Source organism: Dermacentor silvarum, chromosome 1 (genome assembly GCF_013339745.2).
Source record: "Dermacentor silvarum isolate Dsil-2018 chromosome 1, BIME_Dsil_1.4, whole genome shotgun sequence".
In the NCBI taxonomy this organism is placed as follows: domain Eukaryota; kingdom Metazoa; phylum Arthropoda; class Arachnida; order Ixodida; family Ixodidae; genus Dermacentor; species Dermacentor silvarum.
The window spans coordinates 18,206,496-18,230,818 of record NC_051154.1 but is presented as its reverse complement, the minus strand read 5'-3'; the positions used below and the strand labels follow the sequence as shown (position 1 = coordinate 18,230,818).

Here is a 24,323-nt window from a genome sequence, read left to right as displayed (position 1 = left end):
CAAGCCGCAGTCTCACCAAGGCTGAGAAAAACTACTGAACCACTGAAAAAAAATGCTTAGCGGTTGTGTGGGCAATTAGTAAATTCCGACCCTACTTGTACGGTAGACCCTTTAAGGCTGTCAGCGATCACCACGCCCTGTGCTGGCTTGCCAACCTCAAGGATCCTTCAGGCAGACTAGCCCGTTGGAGCCTACGCTTACAAGAGTACGACATAACCGTTGTCTACCGATCTGGAAGAAAGCACAGTGACGCTGACTGTTTGTCACGCGCACCGCTCCCTACGACATCATCGGACCCTGACTATGACTTGCCATTTGTCGGCGTTGTCGACGCCGTAAAGATGGCTGAGCACCAGTGCGCTGACCCTGAGCTGCTGCCGCTTATCGAGCACCTTCAAGGAGTTGAAGGTGTTTTACCTCGCTCGCTCTTGCGCGGCTTATCATCGTACTGTTTGCGCAACAACGTCCTTTACAGGAAAAACTGCGGAAGCGGTCCCAATACGTACCTCCTTGTCGTGCCGTCGGCGCTGTGCCAAGACATTTTGCAAGCCTGCCATGATGAGCCATGCGTGGGACATCTGGGATTCACTAAGACATTCGCAAGGATACGACAAAAGTATTACTGGCCCCGGCTTTTTTCTTCTGTAAAACGGTACGTAAAGACCTGCAGCGATTGTCAGCGTCGCAAGAAACCGCCCTTTAAACCGGCTGGCTTTCTCCACCCTGTGGACCCTCCTCAAGCACCGTTCCAACAAATAGGAATGGATCTACTTGGGCCATTCCCAGTGACCTCTTCGCGCAACAGATGGATAGTCGTCACTACCGACTACTTAACCCGGTATGCCGAAACCGAAGCTATTCCGCAAGCAAACTCATATGAAGTGGCCAAGTTCTTCGTCCACCACATCGTCCTACGACATGGTGCACCGTCTGTTCTCATCACGGATCGCGGTACAGCATTTACAGCCGAATTTATGCAGGACGTTCTCCAGCTGACCAATACTTCTCACCGCAAGAGCACTGCCTATCACCCTCAAACCAATGGATTAACGGAACGTCTGAACAGAACGCTGGCTGATATGCTCTCCATGTATGTCGACGTAGAGCACAAGATATGGGACGAGATTTTACCCTATGTGACCTTTGCATATAATACTGCTGTACAGGAGACTACACAGTTTACGCCGTTAGAACTTGTATACCGGCGCCACGTCACCTCAACACTGGACGCCATGCTACCTGTGTCTGATAATAGCCCGACCAGCGAAAACGTGGAAGAGTTTGTGCAAAGAGCCGAAGAAGCTCGCCAGCTTGCTCGGCATCGTATCCGGAGCCAACAACGTACCGACACCCTTCGATACAACCAGGGTCAACGCGACGACCATTACAGTACCGGCGACTGCGTGTGGGTCTGGACGCCCATCCGTCGCCGTGGACTCTCAGAAAAGTTGCTCCGCCGGTATTTCGGTCCCTACAAGGTTACACGCCGCCTCAGTGACGTAACCTACGGAGTCGTCCCCTGCAGTTCCGACCCCGGTTCGCTCCGTCGTCGTCCTCACGCTGAAGTTGTTCATGTAGTGCGCATGAAACCATACTATGCGCGTACGTGAACGCCAAGATGCACCTGAGGACCTCCATTTATTATCGTGGCTGAAAGAACTTTTTGACGCGACCGAGACGGTCGCTTTTCGGACGGGGGGCAATTGACACAATGATGTGGGGCTCCCGCACCGCGGGATGGCGCACGCAAAGGTCGGCGCCATAAAAGACGTCGAAGCGCGTAGGCTGCACGCTCTTCTTCTGGTCCGCCATTAAAGAGAAGCGTCTGTTTTTTCAAGTCTCTGTCTACGATTTACGGTACAATATGTGCAATGCTTCATGTTGAGCTATTTCGTTGTCGACTGTGTTTTTTAAAATACTCCACCACAGCTTCGATTGGTCTGTGTTCTAGATGCCAAGTTTTTGGGTGAAACTCGGAATGTTGCTGATCTGTGTTTCATGCGTGGCTCTTTGCTTAGCGGCAACATTCCACCTCTTTTTGGCGGCAGTAGCTACACATATTCACCCATTCTCCCAGGCTACTCACTGAACTGAGTTAGTGAGTGGTTGTTGTCATTCTGCGTTCCTTTATGTAACTGAAATGGCTTATGTATGGTGGAGCTCATGTACCAGATTGTGGTGACGTCTGGTTCAGTTGTACTTTATGGTAAACTGTCCTCTGCAGAGCCTGGACAATGATCAGGCTATTTGTGAGACATCAGGCACCCACTTGTATGGCCAGTTTCATGTCTATTAATGTAGCCAAGCCTAATTTGAAAACATGGTTGCGCATTTTGTTTTAAGTACTTTGAACATGCACAACATTTGTGATGAGGCAGTTCTCCAGCCATGTGATGACAAGGTCAAGCACCAGATCCAAACTTGATCAAGCATTTGCTTTCATCCGACAATGTCATTAATTCCACTGACATGGGCTCTGTTTCTTGGAAATGCACTTGAGAGCACTGCAGACGCACAAGCATGCATTGACATTTTATTTTTCCCTCACGGGCTTCCTTTGGAGCCCGGAAAAAAGGTAACATCATCGAAGCAATTTTATTGGGTGTTTTTGCAATTTTCCTAATCAAACATGTGTTGTAAAATAATTACAGTTCAACCTCGCTGTAGCAAAGTCACATGCAACATGAAAAAGCTTAGTTATAGCCAATATTTATTATAAGCATATATTACTTTGTTATACAGTTAAACCTGCTTATAACGAACCTCCATATAACGAATTCCTGGATATAACGAAGTTTTTCTATTCCCCGCCGTTACTCCATAGAAGCACATGTATTTGAGACCTCTACGTAACGAAGTGGCAGCGGGAGACCCCCTCGAAATAACGAATTTTTCCCGCCAACAACCTGGAGATTTCACCCCAAATTTTCTCATTTTTGCGCAAGCAGCAACCGGAAGCACCTTCTCCGCCGCGACGGAATGCGAAGCTGCGTCATCTCACTTGGCGCGCTCGAATTCACGGCAACTGCGAGGCGGGCCTGCATCCCTCGATCCAGTGATCTTGCCGCCGCGGGCGTGACCTTTCCCCCTCCCTTCATTCAAACCTGATCCCGCCGCTTGCTGCGGCTGGCCTAGCCTGCCAAGCCGGCACTCCTTTTCCAGTTGATGTTGCCGGTAAACGGCAACATCAACTGGAAAAGTTTTTTTTTTTTTGAACGCGCTGGCAGCGCCACTCTTTGGTTACTGCGCAAGTCTCTGTGCTTCACTTCACTAACCTGACACTAGGTGACACTATAGGGCCGTTTATAGTCCGAAGTCACGGACGCGCTATGTCACATTGGCGAAAACTGTTTACAAACATGCGCCCTGGACGGCTTCCGGTTTGGCTCAATGACGTAGTCCGCTAACTATAGCGAGTAAAAAAGGCAATGGCAGTGACATAGATTAGGAGGAGTGCGCTTTGTGATCCAGCACAGTAGACTTATAAGGCCCATGACTGGAAGCTTCTTGGGAGCGCACTATCGCTGCTCTTATCGCACGAGCGCACCAGCGCAGCAAACGTAACCGACAGCTTCCGACGCGCCCCGACGGGCCCGGCGCCGAAGTTTCTCCGGACCCATTCGTGTGTTGGTCGCACCAAATGCGCCGACCCACAATGCTATTTTGCGCAAAGAAATAAAGGCACCCACGCCGTTTCGCCGACGGTCACAGACAGCCGTTCAAAGCGGCGCACGGGCTTGGGATCGTTCTGCGCATGCTCTGAAGATAGCGTTTCGGCTGGCGTAGCGTGACTGGCTGCAAACGACGCTGGCCCACGCGCCGATAACGTCGGACTATAAAGGGGCCTTATACGACGCTACGATGCCATTGGTAAGCGGTAAGAATCGAGTAAATACAGTAAGCGTTTCTTTTTCGAATTTTCGTGCCGAGCCTGCATATAACGAAATCCTCTTTATAACAAAGCTTTCCGGGAAGTTGTCAATTTCGTTATATCCAGGTTTAACTATATCCGTGTTCATCATATTGAGGTTCAACTGTATTTCAAAATTTGCAATAATTGTACTTGGCTAATTAGCTAACTAATTGCACTTCAGTATATACTCTCAGTAGCTCTGGACAAGTACGAACAATATGCCATTGGTGTCAATTGCCTGGTTAAAGTTGTGTTAGATACACATCATAGGAATTCATGAAAGGGAAAGTGGGCAGCAACCTGGAAGTAGCACGTAGCTACAAAGGAACCCATTTGGGCTCCATCTTTCATTGTGTGAATTTTCCTCCAACTCATGCAGAACTGATTTGGTCAACATAGGAATTCACTTTCTGCATAGTAGATGTCAATTTTTTTCCTATATTCTTACTTCTTTGCTTCTCCCACCACCAGAGTTGGATCAAGCATCAGGATTGATTACCTACGACACGCTCTGCATATCTGAAGCTCTGCGATTAAGTAAGCATTCCAAAGTGAATGGCATGGCTGTGTGCCAAAGTAGCCAGTGCAAGGTGGCTCTGCTTCTGGGTGATGGTCGCATTGTCTTCCTGAAGATGGCCTTAACTGGGAAGGTGTGTGCATCTTCTAGTTTTGCCGTGTGATGTAGCCATGTTATTATGTTTGCATGAGCAAATGGTTTTTGGAAGCCTGTCGGAGAACTTGCTGTTTATTAGAGCCAGCATAGAAAGACATGCCACTAAATATTGTCCTGTTGATGACCCATTTCTGCAGAAATCATGTCTTCTTATTGTCATCATTTTTATGCCTTTAGGTATGTGACCACCTTTAGAAACACATTTTTTAAGAACTCAATTTATATATTTCTTTATTTTTATTTTCGAAACACCCTATACATTCAAATATGTGTTGCAGAGTTACATCTCTACCTTTTTTTGTTCAAGAGCTATATGCGATTTTCAAACAGTGGCAAAATGTTTCCATAAGGTGCTTGGAAATATTTTTTTTTTCTAAGTTTTCTGCAGTTTCTTGTTACATAAACACGGATAACTCCTGTTACGAGTAAACATTTAAAAAATAACTTTATATGCTCCTTCTGTACATATTAGATGGACTGTGGCATGAACTAGGGTAATATAAGTTAAATAACCTAATGTTATGATGCTTCATTTGAGAAATGGCCATCTAAATTGGCATTTTCTTTGTTTTATTTTAGTCTTTTGGTTATGGCACAGCTTCACACTTAACAGATGGCAAGCATTCGAATTCGTTACATAGCTTGCTTATTAACGTCAACAGCCAAACATCTTCTTCTTACATGGTAAATAGCGGCGTCCCTCAAGGACCAGTGTTAGAACCACTCGTTTTTTTATTTTTAATAATGACCTTTTTTCCACCATTCAGAGTTCTTGATTCCTTCTTTATGCCAATGACATCAAGATGTTTAAGAGCTGACATCAAGATGTTTAATTTATACTGTTGATGACTGTCGCATCCTGCAGTATGACCTGTCTTGTTGTTGTTTTTTTCTAAATGGTGCACAGATAATAATCTCACCTTGAATGCTGCTAAGACCAAAGTCATGACTTTCACTCGCAGAACACCAAGCATTTCTTTTTCTTATTCAGTAGATTCTGTAACATTGCATAAGGTCCGTGAGATCAATGATCTCGGTGTACTTTTTGATACAACCTTACACATTTCAGCTTGCACTAAACGTGCTACAATGCAGGGTATGCGCACTCTTGGCTCTGTTTGCCGACTATCGAGATAGTTCAATTCTCCTACACCTTTCCGCAAGTTGTACACAACAATCTGTCTTCCTCAACTCGAATACGCGTCGGTCGTCTGGAACGGCATTTCTAGATCCAACATTAGTGACATTATGGATCGGGTCCATAAAAAGTTTCTAAGCATATATCATCACCGCTTTGCTAACACGGATGCTGGGCCTTGCTCTAGCACTGTTGGATTATTGCCATATAAGAGACAAAAAATAAAAAAACACTACTTGGCGACAGGATCACTTGTGAAAGCTTTCTACTACAGCCATTTTAAAATCTGGAGGGCAGAATTTTGGTACCTCATATAATTTCTGCACAACCCATGTATAATATTTAAACAAAACAACGGTTGCGGCACCACACATTTTCATAGGACGAGTGTTGTTTGAGTGCTGAACGTGACAATTCTTCCAAATGACGGCGGCGCACATTTAGCAACTGGTTATGCATACAAGGCCTGCAGCTTTCCATATTTATGTCTCGCGTAAAGTTGTCGTTACTACTCTGATCAGATGGAAATATATACTCACATCCGCTGAGTATGTTGTACAGCCAGGCTGCCGTCAGGAGATGTCAGGAAATGCAAGAAACAATTTACAGGTTAACTTAGGCGCGATAGACATACAAGTTAGAGAACTGGAAATGAGTTAGTTGGTTGTGATATATCGTACAAAAACTTTTCAGCGCAAGAAAAAAAAATCAGGAAAGGAAAAAAAAAGAAACAACAAAGGAGGACAACATTGGTTCTTTATTCTATGGGGGCACGTCAGTAGCCACCGATTACGTTGGCTATGCTATGCGGGAAACGTCCGAGGTCACCAACTTGTGAGAACAGAAGACTCGGAACTAGCAAACATTTATTCGTCGGGCAACTAAGCTGATGTTGCGGCCATGATGTCGAGCTTTTCTTCTTTCGCGGACGCGAAGCACACTGTCCACTACACCACCATATAAATCTCCTTAGCTGCAATATATCTATCATGAATGATGAGTTGCCACTTTGATAAATTTTGTGAGCATGCCCCTGTTTATCCACCAGCGTTAAATACTCTCAATGCCACATGGGGCGTTACAGAGAGGAGTGGGATTCGGTGCAAAACCTAGTGATCACAGTTTTTAATGATGATGCAATCAGGTTGCTGGCAGTGGATGCTGGGTGGTTCCTGCTGGTCGCTGTTCTTGACATGAAGGAATGCGTGCAGATTTGTATGCGAACTGGGGGCATGAACTTTGAAGTTGTGGTCAGTGTGGTCTGAAATGTAATGAGGAGCTGCAAACAATCTGTTCTTAAGGTGATGATAGGTGTAGTTTATCTTGTATAATAAGACGAGTCGTGATATTTTTTTTTTCTTACTGCCAAGTCAGGGTGGTGGAGGTGAGTTTTCATTGCAGTTACACTAGCGGTGCGAGAGTAACTGCAAAAGATGAAACGAGTGGCTCACTTTTGGATAGCTTCAAGGGAGGAGGTAAGCAAGGCAGAGTGAGGGTGCCAGATACAAGCTGCATAGTCGAGTTTGGACCTGACACTTGTTTTGTAAAAGTTATAGTTTTAAAGAAACAGGCGCTAGCAACAAGTTTCAGCATAGGAAACCTATCATGCATAGCATCGTTATCCACGAAGTCAGTGTGATTTAGCCATGCCAAGGTGTTGGAGATGTGAACACCAAGGCATTTATATGAACTAACAGCCTTCATGGCAGCATTGTTGAGTAAATATGGGTAAGGAGCAAGAGCATTACTGTTACGACTTACTCTCATTACTTTACTCATTTATTCACGTTTAGTTTCATTAGCCATTCAGGGCGCCATGCTTGGATGTTGTTAAGGACAGCTTGGTCCAGCATTGTGTCGTCTGGTTTAGTTATCTCTCGATATATCACGCATTTGTCAGCAAAAAGACTTATTTGTGAAGAAACATGGTTAAGCAGGTCATTAATGTAAATGAGCAAAAGTAAAGGCCCTAGCACGGTTCCTTGTGGTACACTGGAAATGAGTGTATAGTTGGGACAATCACAGTTGTTTGCAGTGATGTACGGCTTTCGTATAGTAAAAAACATTCAAACCAGTGAAGTATGTTAGGTTCAGTGATAAGGGTTTTCAATTTTAAAAGAAGAAGACGCTGAAAAACGGTGTCAAATGCTTTTTTAAGGTGGAGGAAGATACTATGTACGAGAAAACGAAGATCGAACATATTAAAGAGGTTGTTAGTGAAAAAAATGTCACAGTTTCGCCCTAAGGGCGAAGCAATGAATGCGATAGCAACACAGCAATGTCATACGAAGTAAGGTGAGCGGCTTTGGTAGCAATATGAATTGTAGTAAACATGAGCTGATTAAGTAAGCAGGTGTGCTGCGGCGTAAGTAGACCGACATGAAGAGAGACTCGATGACCACGAGAAGGCGCGTGTGAAACGGTGGTGTTGATGAGAAAGGCTTCCAGTGGGCTGCGCGTGCGAAGGGACACACCTGGAGCGCTGCACTGCCGATCCGGGCAGCATTGCATCTGTAGCGTGCGTTGGAAAATGTGGCCCGACTATTACTAACTGAATGAACAAGCGTGGTGTGAGCGCGCACAAACAAACATGAATAGATACACACTGAATGACTGCAGACAACGACTGTCAAAACGCTGGCAGCAAGCAGATTTGCTGCAGCGGGTGAAGGTACGCGCGGTCTATCGCTTCAACGGAAACTGAGCGGCGAATGCACGGCGCATAAAGGTCAGAGCCGTGGGGAGATAAGAGACGGTGCGGGCGGAGTGACGAGCGCGGTTGTTGGCAGAGTAGAAGTGCGCCCCCCCCCCCCCCCTCCCTCCGGCGCTGGCTTCCCGCTTCCTTGCTTGCGCGTGGGAGATTGAGTGCGTTCGCTCTCTGCGATAGCGCGCGTCCCCGCACGCTTCCGCTCGGGTATACGGCGCGCTGGCGAAGATTTTATCTATACGGAACCTCACGGCGACGGCAACGCCGACGGCGACGGCAGAAATCCGGTTGAAGTGTCCATATAATTGCTATCGCAATAAAAGAAGCTGGGTTTCCCAAGAGTAATGTTTCCTGAAGCCGTGCTGATGTGTACTGAAGAATTTATTACTTTTTAGGAAGGTTAAAAAATTTGAGTACGTGCTCTAGCAGCTTGCATGGAATACTGGTTAATGATAGCTCGTACTCCTGAAAGCTCGTACTCCTGGGTGCGATAAGGAGTGTAGAGAAGACCTGTCGTCGGAATTCTTGTGGGACATACGGTCGTGGCTGACCTGTAGACACGTCGCAAATGACGGTATAGTCGCAGCCAGTTAGCAAGACCTCTTCGAAGCGCAGGGAGTTGCTCACAGTTCGGAGTGTCGGAAGTTCGGGGTCTGTGCGCTGAGCAGTAGCTAGGCACATGAAGTCAATGCCGGAACGAGCAACTTGAGTTGCGTTGATGTGAATCCGTGACAGGGCGTCAGCAACGAGATTGTTGGTACCACTGATATGTCGAATGTCGGTAGTCAACTCGGCAATATAGGCAAGCTGGCGAATTTCACATGGCATGTGTGAGAAACTGTTAGAAGTAATAGCTTAAATCAGTGGCTTGTGGTCGGTGAGAATAAAGAACTGGCGACCTTCGAGGTTATGACGGAAGTGGCGGACTGCGAGGTAGATTGCCAGGAGTTCGCGGCCGAAAGTGCTGTAGCGAGTTTCTTGCACTGTCAGCTTCCTCGAGAAGAAATGTATGGGCTGCCAAGCATTGTGAACCAGCTGTTGAAGAATAGTGCCAACAGCTATGTCGGACGCGTCCACCATAACAGAAATTGGCGCATCTGGCTTTGGGTGCGCTAGAAGAGTAGCGGAAGCGAGAGCATTTTTGGCAGTGACAAAAGCACTTTCGGCAGCACTCGTCCATAGTAGAGGCGTGTTTGCTTGGGTTTTTTCGAGAGCAGACTGTGCAGCGGCTGCAAGATGGATGCACAACGAGGAATGAAACGGCGGTAGTAATTGATGAGGCCCAGAAATTGCCGCATTTTCTTTGTGGTCGACGGTTGCAGGTAATCTTTAATGACTTGAACGCAGAGTGAGACGGGCTGGATGCCACGTTGATCAACTCAATGCCCGAGGAAATCGAGGGAATCGACACCAAACTCGCTCTTCGAGACGTTGAAAACGAGGCCAAAGTGACGGAGGCGTTCGAAGACCTTACGCAGGTCCGATTCATGTTCCGCAGCAGATCGGCTGAAAACGAGAATGTCGTCTAAATAGACGAAACAACAAGTCAGCCCACGTAGCACTTGGTCAACGAACCGCTGAAATGTTTGAGCAGCATTTCGGAGGCCGAAGGGCATGCGGACGTATTCAAACATGCCGAATGATGTGATGATGGTGGTTTTAGGAATGTCGGAAGGCTCCACAGGAATCTCATGGTAAGCTTTAACTAGATCCACTTTGCTGAATATTCAGCAACCGTGAAGCAAAGCGGTGAAGTCCTGAATGTGAGGAATAGGATACCGGTCAGGAATCGTCACTTTGTTTAACGCGCGGTAATCTCCGCATGGCCTCCAATCACCTGTCGATTTTGGAACCATGTGTAAAGCGGACGTGCATGTGCGCTATTGGGACTCGTCACACAAGGTCGCCACCAGATATTACACATCCGCTTTTATGGGTCATTCCACGGCAGAGGACATTCAGGAAATACTTCTAAGGGCTTTGGAGCCTTTGCCACTCGGCAAGGTTCTTCAGATCTCGATGGATGGGCCGAACGTGAACCTGAAGTTCTTTAAGAATATGCAAGTGCACTTGCGGGAAAACCATCAAGTCCAATGTGTTGACTTGGGGACGTGTGGCCTTCATACCATCCACAATGCCTACAGGGCAGGCGTAGGAGCCAGCAAGTGGGGCATTGACGTTCTGCAGTCAACCTGAGTGCACTCTTCCGAGACTCACCAGCACGAAGGGAAGATGTTTCAACTGTGACTAACCAGGAAACATTTCCACTACAGTTTGTGTCTCATCGATGGGTGGAAAACACAATTGTCATTGAAAGAGCTTTGCTTCTTTGGAATGTCATAAAGAAATATGTGGAATCTGCAAGGTGTAAACAGGTGAGCTTACCAAAGTGTGCATCGTTTGAAAATGTGTACAGCTTTTGTCATGATTCCTTGACGCTGGTAAAACTGAACTTTGCTCTCAGTGTTGCTTCCATTCTTCAGCCATTCTTGAAAGACTACCAGTCTGACAAGCCAATGATCTTCTTTCTTGCTAGAGACCTTGAGAGTATTGTGCGGAAGCTCCTTGTGAAATTCATGAAGGCTTCAGTGTTGTCTTCCTTGGCAGGGATTGATGATTTTACTCAGGGTAGACGTTGATAACCCTGATAACCACACTCCGCTTGAAAAAGTGGATATCGGCCCCAAATGTGAACAAGCACTCAAAGATTCAAGGGCAAGTGCGAAGGATACATTTCAATTCAGAATGGAGTGTAAACTATTTTTGGCAGCTGTGACCAAGAAAATACTGGAACGAAGTCCCCTTAAATCATCAATGTTTAGAAACCTGGCCTCTCTAGATCCCTGGCACATGTGCACGAAGCCGGATCAGTGCTTTGTGGGCTTAAGGAAGGTGTTGGACGTCTTGACCATGGCAGGAAGACTGAGTGACTACCAATGGGAATGTGTAATGGCAGAATACACTGAGCTACTGCAAGAGGTAAAGCACGAGCTTCGCCTGTTTGAGAGGAGCCTTAGCAGGCTGGATGAGTTTTTTCATGACCTCCTGAGCTTCAATCCCTCCTACAAAGAGCTGTGGAAAGCAGTCAGGCTGTTGCTTGTTTTGAGCCATGGGCAAGCAACTGTCGAACGGGCGTTCAGCGTCAACTGCCAGATCTCCGTAGAGAATCTGAAAGGTTTGTCATACATTTCAAAGCGTATCATATGTGACGCAGTGGACAGGGCAGGTGGAATTTTGAATGTTCCTATAACAAAAGAACTCAGAATAGCTGTGTCCGCAGCGAGGCAGCATTACGGTGCACACTTGGAATCGGAAAAGAAACGGTACCAGGAAAACGCAAAGCAGACAAAAAGGCGCACAATCATGGAAGAAGTTGAAGGGTTGCAGATGAAGAAAAAGAAGCTTGAGGCAGTTGTTGCCGATTTAACGGCCTCTGCAGATGGATATGCAGAAAAGGCTGAGAGAACTGGTGACATCTCGCACGTGGTGAAATCAAACAGCTTGAGAAAGACCGCAAAAGCGAAGGCTGAAGAACTCGGCAGCATTAAGACGCAAATAGAAGAGAAACTGAAAGACCTGCCCTGAGCTTCAAAATTTCATCTAGTCAAATGAAACTGTACGTGCACTAAGTCAAGTCACTTTCCTTTGTTCTGTGCAATAAAATGTAACGTGTGTGAACTACCGTATTAAATATTTAAATTTTTGAAAGGTCCTTGAAAAGTCCTTGAATTTTTTTCTTGGAAACCTGTACGAACCCTGAGATGTTTAAATGTATTGAATTTCAATTCACTTGTAATTCAGTACCAGAAGCAGGTAGGTGGTGGGCTACATTAGCTGCCTAGCTAATTATTGTGGAGTCAACTGTTACTTGACCTGGCATTTTGTCCTGATAACTTTTGTATATGTAGCTGGCAGTTATTGCATCAGGTGCAACACAATGTTTTAGCCACATTCATGCATGTTGTGTGTGTGTGTGTGTGTGTGTGTGTGTGTGTGTGTGTGTGTGTGTGTGTGTGTGTGTGTGTGTGTGCGTGTGCGCGTGCGTGCGTGCGTGCGTGCGTGTGTGTGTGTGTGTGTGTGTGTGTGTGTGTGTGTGTGTGTGTGTGTGTGTGTGTGTGTGTGTGTGTGTGCATTTCACATAGTGTTTTTATTCACATAATGCTTGCTCGCTCTACTAAAAAAGAAACATGCGTTGCAGGTTGCAGTAGTTGAGCAGACTGCAAAATTGACCTCTATGATGAAAGGCAGCAACACTGGAACCTTGCGCCTTTTAACTACTGGGCTCCTAGAGGGCCTGGCTCCTGGACCGCACCTGAGCCGCATGTGCCCTCCAGTAACATTTGGCAACTGGAGCACCTACAGGCCCTTGTTGGCTGTTGGTATGCAATGTTGGTTTGAATTGAGTAGTTTAGTTTGCTTTTTATATTGTCCTGTAGTGTTGAAAAAGAGATGTACCTTGATGGGGTCGGAGCGTTCGTCATGTGATTGGCACAGTGTAGTGCATCGTGCAGATTTGTTCTAAGCAGACCCATTGAATTTTATCTGTTAAACATGCATGTCATTGTTTTCAATCATTGTGTGATTAAAAGCAGTGGCATCAGCTTTCCTCACCCCACGAAATAGCAACAAGTTTTAGATGTTGGCACTAGTTGCACATGCAGGCAAATTGCAATGCTGTTAGCATGATCAGAACTAGAGTACCCTCTAAAGTCGTGGAAAACTTAATGTCGTTTAGTATAATTATTTATATGTACTGTAGTCTCAAGTAAAAGAAAATGTAAGAAAACCATTGATAGGCTGAAGAAAGTGGAGGAGCGCTTTTGCATCAAGGTACTTTTTTTTGGCTTAGCATTAGATACAAGCAATCTGTTCAGCTGGTAACAAACATGCACATGCACATACATCAAGTAAAGGATGCCAGATGAAACACGTTAAGTTGGTTGCTTGTAAGCGTGGCATAGTGTATAAGGTACCATTGACATGTGGCAGAGATGCTATACTAGCCAAACTAGACATTGTGTAAATGTACGCCTGCAGGAACATAGCTGTTTGTTACGATGTCCCCCCTCCCATTTGGTCCAGCATTGCTGCACATGTAGAGGCCAGCCATTGTTTGAAAGAACCACTGTGCTCTATCGACATCATGACTCGACCACTAGGGAGATCGCTGAAGCATACTTAATCCATTGTAGAGGCAATACGTGTGTCAGCCAGGCTTTTAGAGGACAAGTCAGAAAGTCTTTGCTCCTGTTTTCTTTTTTTTTTTTTTTGCCGAAATAAGGTACATACAGGTAATTACAAATACTATACGTATTATTCTACGTACCTTACACTATTTTTCCACATAGTCCCCACACTGTTTCAGACATTTGTCCCATTACAGCACTAAATTTGAGATGCCTCTATGGTAGAATTCGTCCGGCTGACTGATGCACGTGGCCTCCCCGAACGCTCATTGTCATGCAAGTCTTCACAGTCTTTTGCGAACTCGCAACACCACCACCTTACACTTCTCAAAGCGAGACACCTTTCCCCATATGCGAGCTGCATTTCCTTGAAGATTTCGATGGGCGTTCATCCCTTGCTCCATAGAAAATGAATCACACATCGTTGCTCGTACTCCATGGATGTGTGAAGCACAACCGCCATCTTCAACAACTGACAGCAGTGCCGTGCCGCGGAGCTACTGGAAGATAAGGCCGGGCCGGTCCAAGAAAGGTCCACCGCTGGAAATGGATATGTTGCCTTCGCATTGACAGCTGTAATTTGGCAAAAAGAAATAGGGGCAAAAACTTTCTGATTCGCCCTCGTATATTGTTGCTGAAAGTAGAGATTGATTTCATTTATCGTCCATGATAAGGTTTTTTTAACTTATAGTTTTTTCGCCTGTTCGATAGCACACACTTAAGCTTCATGTTTTTGCAATAAACCTCAGTTGCAGTGTAGTGCTTTGAAGGTAAACATTTTGACTGAATTGCCTGTCTGGTTGGGTTAATTAATTATGACTTTAAAGTGGCTCCAGGCCACCAAATGAGTTTATTTTCCCGCCGTTTTGGAACCAAATCGGTTCCTTCTTCAGGGGGTAGTGACGACGGAGATGTCGCAGCGGCCGGGGGAGAGGGGTGAGGAAAGGATATTGGATTTTTCATGGCTACTTAAGGGTGGTAGGCTGGACGCGGTCGGGAATGTTTCTATGCTTAAACCGTGAATGTAAACTTATGGCAGGTTCCTTTTCGAACAGTTTAGGCTATCGTTTTCGTTGGTTAGTCTCAGTTAGAATTTCAGTCTCTTGAAGGGAATTTTATGGTCCGTCTCTTATGAGTGTTTGGCTAGGGGGGGGGGAGGGTTTCGCTGTCTGAAGAATGTTGTGACATCGTTCTTTTGTTGCCGAGGGGCAAGAGGAGGGGGTGTTGAGTTCTTCTTGGTTACGTAAGGGTGGTAGGCTGGGTGCGGTCCAAGAGAGTTAATGGAATAAACCATCTCATCTGTGCGGGTGCCGTATCTTGAAAGTGATCTGCAACGTGGAAAAAGTGCGCGCCTGCGCGGGCCTCATCTTCAATACGATCTGCAATGTGGACAAAGTGCAACTAGTGCCGGCAGCTTCATATGCACTGTGCTCTCGATGTTCAGTTCGCCATGAAGTGAGAGACAGCACGAAGGTCAATTTGCTCGCTGCTGTTGCCGCGCCTCCTCACTCCAGCATTTTGACAGCGAGTTTCCGCAGTCATCGAGCGAGATGTGTTCATGTTTACCTGTGCACGCATTGCACCGTGCTTGTTAATTTAGTTAGTAAGCAAATGTTTACAAGTTTATACAGCCGATGAATCTACTATCCTTAGTTCATATAGTTGTCTAGTACTTTGCTATAGCAATCGATGCTTCGCCTTTTGGGCAAAACTGTGACTTTTTTTTTTCTGTTGTACCTTCTATCACAGTTTTTGTTGGAGCTGTTTACTCACATGTTTTTGTTATATTGTCCTTATTTCGTTGGTTTCAGTGCCTTTGAGTTAAAAGCTGTGTCTTTCATTCAGTTTCTGCCCACTTTTTGCCTTTCCTTGCCTTTTATTATCGAATACGTCTTGTGCGCCATTGTTTGTGATCCCTTTTTTGTATAATTATTTTGCAATCACATTGCGCGAGTGACTATGGTGTTCATTCCTATATGGCTACATTGAATGTAGCCATATTAGGGCTGTGCGAATAGTGGTTTTTGATACCAATTCGAATACAAATCAAATAGTGCCAGAAGCGAATCGAATCGAATAGAATATTGAACACCTTTTGAATAGTTTTTGAATAAGAAATAGCTGTTATCACAATTAATATAAAATATATATAAAATGTTCACATCCCAGTATTTGTAAAGTTAACAAGTTTCTGTCATTACATAGCACGTTATGAACAGTTGTTTATGAAAAGCACAAATGGAGCATTAGGAGCAAACAAACAGGGCTCTTCAGAGAGTGAGAATGATCACTGTACAGCCTGTAAAGTATGGCTACCTAAGTGACGTAGCTTCCTTTACGACGCAAGTTCTCATGTTTTATGTCTATACTATGACCGCAGGAGTGAAAATTTACCGTACTTTTGCTCCAATTTTATGCTTATTTTGGCACAGTTGATGTTTTGAAGTATTCAAGAAGTATTTGAAAAATATTCGCATTTACGAATAGTGACTATTCGATTTGAAGCCAGAGTCGAATAGGACACTGTTTGATTCGTTATTCGAAAGTTTCGAATATTCGTACACCCCTACTAAATATACTATGTGATACCTAAAGCGATAATAGTTATGCACATGTTCAGGGGGCCCCTTATCATACCTGTGTACTTATTCTGCAGGTATTTTCGTATGTCCTATATTCCCTGATGAAGACTGGGCCCCGGCCGAAACGAAAAAAAAAAACACTTTCGCATGTTCGTCCATTCATTTTTGATGACACGCACGCACACACACAACCTTGTCATGTTGCCATGCTGGAAAGGCGGTTTGTTTTGAAGATGTGTATGCCTGAAACTGATCACATACACACAACAGAATTACCACTTAAACAAAACTTGTATTTGAGTATTTCAAAAAAAGCTCTTTTTAATTGGAACCTATATTTTTGCAACTGTCCGTGAACAGTACCGCAGAAGGAAGTTCTAAGTATTTCTTTTTTTTTTCGGAAAGAGGCAGGATCTGGAATATATTTCTTGCGACACCTGTCTTGTATTCAGAAAGCCATCCCTAAAAAGCGGTGGCAAAGGCTCAAGCAGGCAAAAAGTTGAAAGATTTTTGATGCATGCCATGTAGAGACCTGGACAGCTTTGAGGTACTGCCACTTACCCCATAGATGACCAAAATAAGGGCAACCGAAATTTTGGATGCCTTACAGTGCATTCTTCGGTAATTTGGACTCTCCTTGATCAATCGCGTGTTGTTCAGCCACCAAATAGAGCAGTAAAAGCTATGTTTTTAAAAAAGTCCCAGTTTCGGCCGAAAGGTGAAGCATCGATTGCGATAGGTAATTAATGGACAGCTATACGAAGTAAGGATAGTAGTTTTATCAGCCATATAATCTTCTAAACATAGGCATACTATCTAAATTAACAAGCATGGTGTCACGCGCGCACCAGCAAACATGAACACATCTCACTCGATGACTGCAGAAACTCACTATCAAAATGCTCGATGACCTTCGTGCTGCCTCTCGCATCAATGCGAACTAAGCCACGAAAACACAGCGCACAGTGGACTCTGTTCCCGTCGCTGATGACTTTCACGATACAGCAGCTCTTTATTTTCAAGAATAATAGCAGAGTGGAACAGCTTTGAAAATGTGCTAGATGTAACGTGCCTGCATTATTGTCGGTTTTCTTTCTTTGTCTGCCCTACTTAAACCTGCCTGGGGTCTGCAGTATGTAATAAATGGTAATAATAATATTACACATGTGCGTATATTCAAAATTTCGAATACAAATCGATTAGTCTTTGCTATTCAATTTATATTCGATTCAATTTTTTTATATTCGAAGTTGTCCAATATTCGTTCGGTACAAATACTATAAGAGCCAACAGTTGTTGCAGTCTACAGGGAGAAAGGTCAATGCAAGTGGAGACACTTCCAAATTATTTGGCTGCAGGAGAACCTCGGTTGTTGAGCAAACCAAACTGATTCTTTAGTAAATGCCTGGAGATTATTTCTGAAAATTAGTTTCCAGTAATTAAATAAACATGCCTAACCTTAAGCTGCCTATGAATTTGTTGTCTTGATTTTGGCAAAGAAATTATTTGGCCAATTATGCCAAATTTTAATTTGTTAACAACATACAATGTGCATTGCTGTAATATTGCACTTAGCTCCTTCAAAGATTGCTACACTCTGCTACATGCATCTGGTGATGTGCTGTTTCTTTGTTTCATTACTGCCATTGTCTTGATGCACCGGATACTTTCACTTTTTCTTTAATTCTGATTTACAAGCTTCTCAGGTGAAATGACTCTCAATTTGAGTTAACAGCATTAGTGGTATGAAATAATGTAAATAATCTAAATGAGTCTTTTGTTGCAAATGGAGTCCACGCAACTTCTATACTTCCCTTGGTTTAAGAATTCCAAATATTCAATATTTGAAGCCTGTTCTTTTTTCTAATATTCATTTCGATTAGAAAATTTCACTATTCATACACCCCTGTATAATAATAACTTTTTCTGGACCAGAGTTGTAGTTTACAAAAGAATACCATTGACTGACTTAATTTTCAGGGAACACAACAGGAAGCGTCCAAGTGTTTGACTTGTCTTCTGGCACCTTGGAGAAAGAGCTCAATCTGCATGCTACACCTGTGAGGTGAGTGTGCCACCCAGGTTCTTAATTGGAACAAGAAACTCAGCAAATATGTAAGCAAATGTCTTTTATCTTTGTCTGGTAAATGTACTTCCAAGAACTTTCTCTTTTGTAAATGTATATGCCCCTTAGCAGCAAAATTTACAGTTTTCTGTTTTTATACATTTTTACAAGTGCTAATGTTTCTCTTTGTCCTGAGCACTTCTGTAAGTGAAATTGTAGGCATGCAGGTAATCATGTAAGTGCAGCTCAGCTTAAGGAAAACAGCTTTTTGTGGTAGTTGTAATATTTTTACTCAGTAAATTCTATTGTGAATGTTAAGCGTGTACGTAGTCCAGCTGTTGTTTAGGATTAACTTTTCTTCTGTTACATCTATGTTGTTTGCCTTTGATAAGCTGAGCTGTAGCCTTGTTTCTAATAATTCTGTTCGTTCTATTTTATTTTATTCTATTGTCATACACCACATTGAATGGCAGTGCAGCAGTATGTGAGCTGACTAATTATGAATTGGCTAATAGAATGAATAAAGAAAGGAAATTTTACTAAATGTGTGTCCTGGTTTATTCATAGTTATGTGCCTATGGGTATGTAAAAGTGAAACATTTAACGAAAAATACTTGAGGGAACATTGGATTTGTCCACTAAATCCCATGCAGTAAAAGGCTCAATACATGCATCACAAATGATATGCTGTAAACTCCATTTATAACAATACCAACTTGTCGCTTAGTAGCACCAGGCAAAGTCAAATTGTAATGCCTTTCTCCATTGTGATACCAAGTTTAGGTGTACGTATCATGCTAAAAAATTTAAACGTCATGTTCTAAGGCATTATAGTAATATTAATGGAAAAACTTAGTACATAGGTTTCCGGGTATAATTTCATTTTGTTTATTTATTTATTTATTTATTGCATAAACCCTCATTCGCTCCAAGATCATTACAGCGGGGGTTTACATTACAGCACATAGGTTTCCAGGTATAATTTCATTAATGATCAGCCATAACACGTAATGAATAATAAAACAAAGCTTAATTTGCATTTAACATCGCATCCAACGGAATCTTCATTATCTGTAGGCCGCTGGTGAAAGCAACGTGGTGCACTGCAACCTTCCCAAAGTGCCACCCTAGTCGACCACCTGTTCCATTGACAGGACAGAACGCTCCTGATGTCACTGATAATGATCAGCCACTTTCACAAGATCAACTTTTCAATTAATGTTGTTTAAAAGTGAACTGCATATAGTAACATCTTTGTAAAGGCTTGTTCACGCCGCCGACTTTAGGAGGTCGCGCGACCATTTGGGACTGGTGACTAAAAGACGACTGAAAGAGACTGATGCTCACACCGGCAAGTGCAAGTGGCCAGTCGCCATCTGCTCACAATTGCATTGCCACGGAAAAGTACCAGCGTATACAGACATCCTGTTCCTGCGCGTCTGATTTGTTCAACAGTTTTGCGACTGTGGTCGTGCGACTGAAAAGTCGAGCAGCGAGCGACTGGCCGAAAATGGTCGCCTTTTTGCCACCATTTGCGACTGGTCGCATTGGGACCAACTTGGTCAAGTCGTTGGTGTGAATGAGCCTCCTGAACCTCCTACTCACAGACTTGTTGAAAAAACACAATCCACAACCTGCTCCTCACTCTTTTCTGGACACTTTATTTCATAATATACCAGATTCTCATATGCGGCTGCTATTGGCCAATAGCTGACATCAATCAAGAAGGGTGTTTGGATCAGGGCACTTCCTACTGTTACTGTGTATATTTATTGATGCAGTTTAATAAGCAGGCTGAAGTAAGCGAAAATCTGCTATTGAATTTCGATAATAATTACATACTTCTGGAAGAAGCACTTGGCTGCAGCCACCTGTGTAGGAATTAAACTTTGGCGACCCTGCTTATCGGTGTCGTAGCCATCAGGTCTCACTAATTTCAACTAGTTTCGAACACTCAACTAGCCTCAAACCATGCGAAACTTAAGATCACACCACACGCACGCTTGCCAGCGTGCGCTCACTCCTGGCCACTCCTGGTTAGACGCCTTGGCAGGCTTCGCTTCGTATTAAGCTATTGATAGCGCTTCAAAATGATCAAGTTGGATGTGGCTACTATCCGTCGGTCAAGCCGGTGCAGGACAAAGCCGGTCCACGCCACGTAGCACGGCCAGACTCAAGCTCTGTTAGGCTTGAGCGCGCACTCAAGCCCTCTTGTGCACAAAACACTGCACATACGCACTACAATTGCATGTAGCTGCAGTCTGCTACATAGTGTAAATACTGCGGCCTCCACAGGGTGCCAAGACAAGTCCGCTGACTCAGCGCACTGCGTCTCCCTGAGGACAACCACATTTGGCACATCGTAGGCGCCAAAATTGGAAGTAGTGGCATCTACAGGAACGTTCAGAATCAAATTTGAGCTGCATGCCACGGTGATGGTCAGTAGGCGGAGCGTTGTGGGCACGCACCGGTCCGCCGTTGCCTTCGCAGTGCAATTCATTGAAGAAAGAGCAGAAGCACTGCATAGGGGGATGTTTGATTGCTAATAACTCTGCTTCTGCTAAAGACATTGAAGTATCTTTTGCGGCGAAGTGTTTCTGAAATACTAGTCTGTTTTAACTTAAAATCCATTTCTCAACTTCGATAAAAAGTAGTTCAGGGCCCTTTAACACTATGCAACAGTAGACTGCATATATATAACAATGTGGTCATTATGTGGGATTCAACAACGAAATTATGGTTTTAAGCGTGAAATGCTTTTAGCTCCCATTGTCGGCAACCTTCACGAGACTTTGAGCCAAAATCCGGAGATATTATCTGGGCACTCAAGACGAGAATGGGACGAGAACGAAACGAGAACATCCGGGCATCGTTGCGAGAGCAAAACGAGATCATCTAGGCAACCAGTCAAAACTTAGGAAAATACTATCTCTGGCCCCCAACTCTTTATACAGGACTGCATTACATACACTAGTTACTGCCCAAATAAGTTACAAAAAAAATATTGCTTCCGATTGCTTCCTAATGTTTGTCCACAGTATCGTTCAAGCTGTAACTTCTAGTGTGCTGAAAGTTAATTTATCATTTCCAATAGCGACATTCAAAAGGCCGATACAGTGTACCATACACTTGATTGTCACCTTTTGGTGCTGAGACTGAGTTGTCTGTGCTCTTTTCAACGCCAGTAGTCCGTGAGTTCCGCGGCTCGGGTTTTGCGCCGCCTCCTTTGAGAGATGGTGCCACACTGCGTGGCCAGGTCGGCAGCGTCCGGCATTCCGTGGATGGTTGTTTGGCCGAGATGAGACTTGCAACGAGGTTCAGTTGGAAAGAGGTTCATTTCGAGTCTGTAAGTTTTCAGGCCTGTGTGGCGGCACCAATCTGCTTTGCTGGTAGCCATTTTTTTGGAAAAAATAACAGCGCTGGGTAGGCAAGGACACAAGGAAGAACACGACACTGGCGCTGTCATGTTCTTCCTTGTGTGCTTCTTTCTTTGAAGAATCAACACATTGAAAACACGGATAGCACTGAAAGCACTCAACATCAATGCATAGCAGTTGACACTCCTAGGCTGTTTCAGTCTGCTGGAACTTGTGCGTGTAGGCCAGGCGATCTGGGGGTCTTCGCGGTCTGGTAGATCGTCGCAGTGAATCTGGAATGTTGGGCACGCCTGGTGGGCCTGCAGATGGTTGGTCCTGTATGGCCTGCGGAGGTTCTGGCTGCTGCTGTGTGACTGCGCTTGGAGATGAATCGGGGGCGTCGTCACAGTCATCACAGCCTGGTAATGGATGGTTCGATAGAACGCTTCTGGTGTTTTGCAAAGGTGCTGTCTATTTTGACGGAAAATCCGGCCATCCTCAGTCAGAACAGTGTACGACCTCGGGGCCACGAGATCTTGGACTTGCGCCTTGATTTCCCATCTACCATTTCGGAGGATTCGGACGACGTCTCCCTTCTGTAGTAGAGCTAGTGGCTTTCCTGCGGTCCTTGCTTGAACATGTTTTTGGACGGGACCTGAGGATGACGATGAAAAATCTGGAAGTAACGTTCTTAGACTTCATCCCATTAGCAGTTCCGATGGTGTTCGGCCATCTTGGAGAGGACACACCCTGTAGTTGAGAAGGCCCAAATAGAAGTCCTCTTTTTTGTCTCAGTATTGCCCAGAAGCCGCTTGACCACTTGTACGCCCTTCTCGACGAGTCCATTGGACCTGGGAAAATGTGGACTTGAAATCGTATGCATAAAGTCATAACGAGCCGCAAAATCTTTAAACTCTTTTGACGCAAACTGCGGGCCGCCATCACTGCAAACTTCTAGTGGCATTCCATGCCTTGTAAATATCTGACGTAGTTTATGAATGACAGTTGCTGCAGAGGTCTCCTTCAGGTGCTAGACTTCTGGAAAATTAGAGTAGGCGTCATAGACAACCAAAAAATGCTTTCCTGCATGTTGAAAAAGATCTGTACCAACTCTGGCCCATGGCATGTCTGGAACAGGGCGCTGGCACAGGGGCTCGTTAGGCTGTCGATAAGCAAACTTCTTGCAAACGTCATACCTGTCGATGAAATGGGCAATATCTGTTGACATTCCTGGCCAATAAATCAACTTGCAAGCCCTCGATTTGCATTTTCCTAAGCCGAGATGCCCTTGGTGCACTTTTCGCAGCATCTCTGTTCGCATGCTTGCAGGCACGACTACTTTGGTTCCCTTGAGGAGTACTCCATTGACTACAGAAAGCTCTTGTGGGAAGGACTTTAGCTCACCTTGTATAGGCATTGATGACTGCAGCCTGGAGATGACGTCTTGCGCCGTTGCATCACTGGCAGTTGCTGCCTGCAGACGGGATAGGGTGGCTGGTCCGACAACGGCAATCAGGGCGCCCACCGCATGAACTTCAACGTCTATTGTGCCTTTTTCTGGTTGTTCCTGTGAGGGGATTCGTGAGAAGGTGTCAGCAATAACCAATTTGCTGCCTGGAACATACTGCAACTCAAACTCGTACTTCAGCAGTCGAAGAAATAGTCGTTGCAGACGCGGTGGCATGTCGCCTATTTCCTTCTTTGAAATTGCCAATAATGGGTTGTGGTCGGTTTCGATAACGATATGTCTTCCAATGAGATAATCATTAAACTTTTCACAGCCGAATGTTATGCCCAGGGCCTATTTTTCTATTTGGGCGTACCTTCGCTCGGTTTCTGTGAGTGCCCGCGATGCGTAGCCTACCGGGCACCAGTCTCCTCCATGTTGTTGGAAGAGCACTGCTCCGAGTGCAAATGCTGAGGCATCTGTCGACAGTTTTGTGGGAAGCTCGGGATTAAAGATAGCCAGGACGGATGCTTCCGTCCGCATCATTTTGAGCTACGCCCACTCACGCTCGTTAACATGCGTCCACTCGAAAACTGTGTCGTTTCTAATCAGGCTGCGCAAGGCCTCAGTGTGGGCTGACAACAGTGGCAAGTACTTCCCGAAATAGTTCACGGTGCCAAGCAAGCATTGAACATCTTTCTTGGTCGTTGGTGGAGGGTGGTTTAAAATGCAGTTCATCAGGTCGGGATTGGGCTCAATGCCTTTGGAACTAATCTTATCACCCAAGAAGCTGATTTCAGTGCATCCAAAAATGCACTTTTCTCCATTCAAAGTTAGGCCCTCTGCCTGTGCCCTTTCCAGCGCTTCATACAGGCATTCATCGTGTTCCTTTTGCGTAGAACCCCACACTAGCACATCGTCAATGTACACACATGTTCCCGGGAGGTCGTAAAATATCTGGCTGATTGTACGCTGGAAAACTTTGGTTGCAGATGCAAATACCGAACGGCAGTCTGAGATACTGATTGTGCAGATTTCTGATGTCTTTTTGTCGAGAGGAATTTGATGAAAACCACTGTTGGCATCCAGTCTGCTGAAACACTTTGCATGCGCTAGATCACCTTCGATTTCTTCACGGCATGGCAACTGAAAGTGCTCTCTCTTCACTGCCCTATTAATTGCCCGCGAGTCCATGCATACTCTTAAGTCTCCATTTTTCTTCCTCACGATAACCAGGGGACTTACCCAGTCTGACT

General features: G+C 44.8%; 1 protein-coding gene across 2 annotated transcripts in view; it reads left to right on the top strand.

The window, feature by feature from the left end:
• Positions 1–24,323, top strand: part of LOC119457494 (WD repeat-containing protein 11) — a 187,838-nt gene that overhangs the window by 56,549 nt on the left and 106,966 nt on the right. For both annotated transcript variants that reach the window (XM_049665115.1, XM_037719083.2), the window contains exons 9-11: positions 4,385–4,563; positions 12,630–12,810; positions 18,180–18,264. In XM_049665115.1, the coding sequence (XP_049521072.1) occupies positions 4,385–4,563; positions 12,630–12,810; positions 18,180–18,264 (445 nt within the window). The remainder of the gene's footprint in view (positions 1–4,384; positions 4,564–12,629; positions 12,811–18,179; positions 18,265–24,323) is intronic.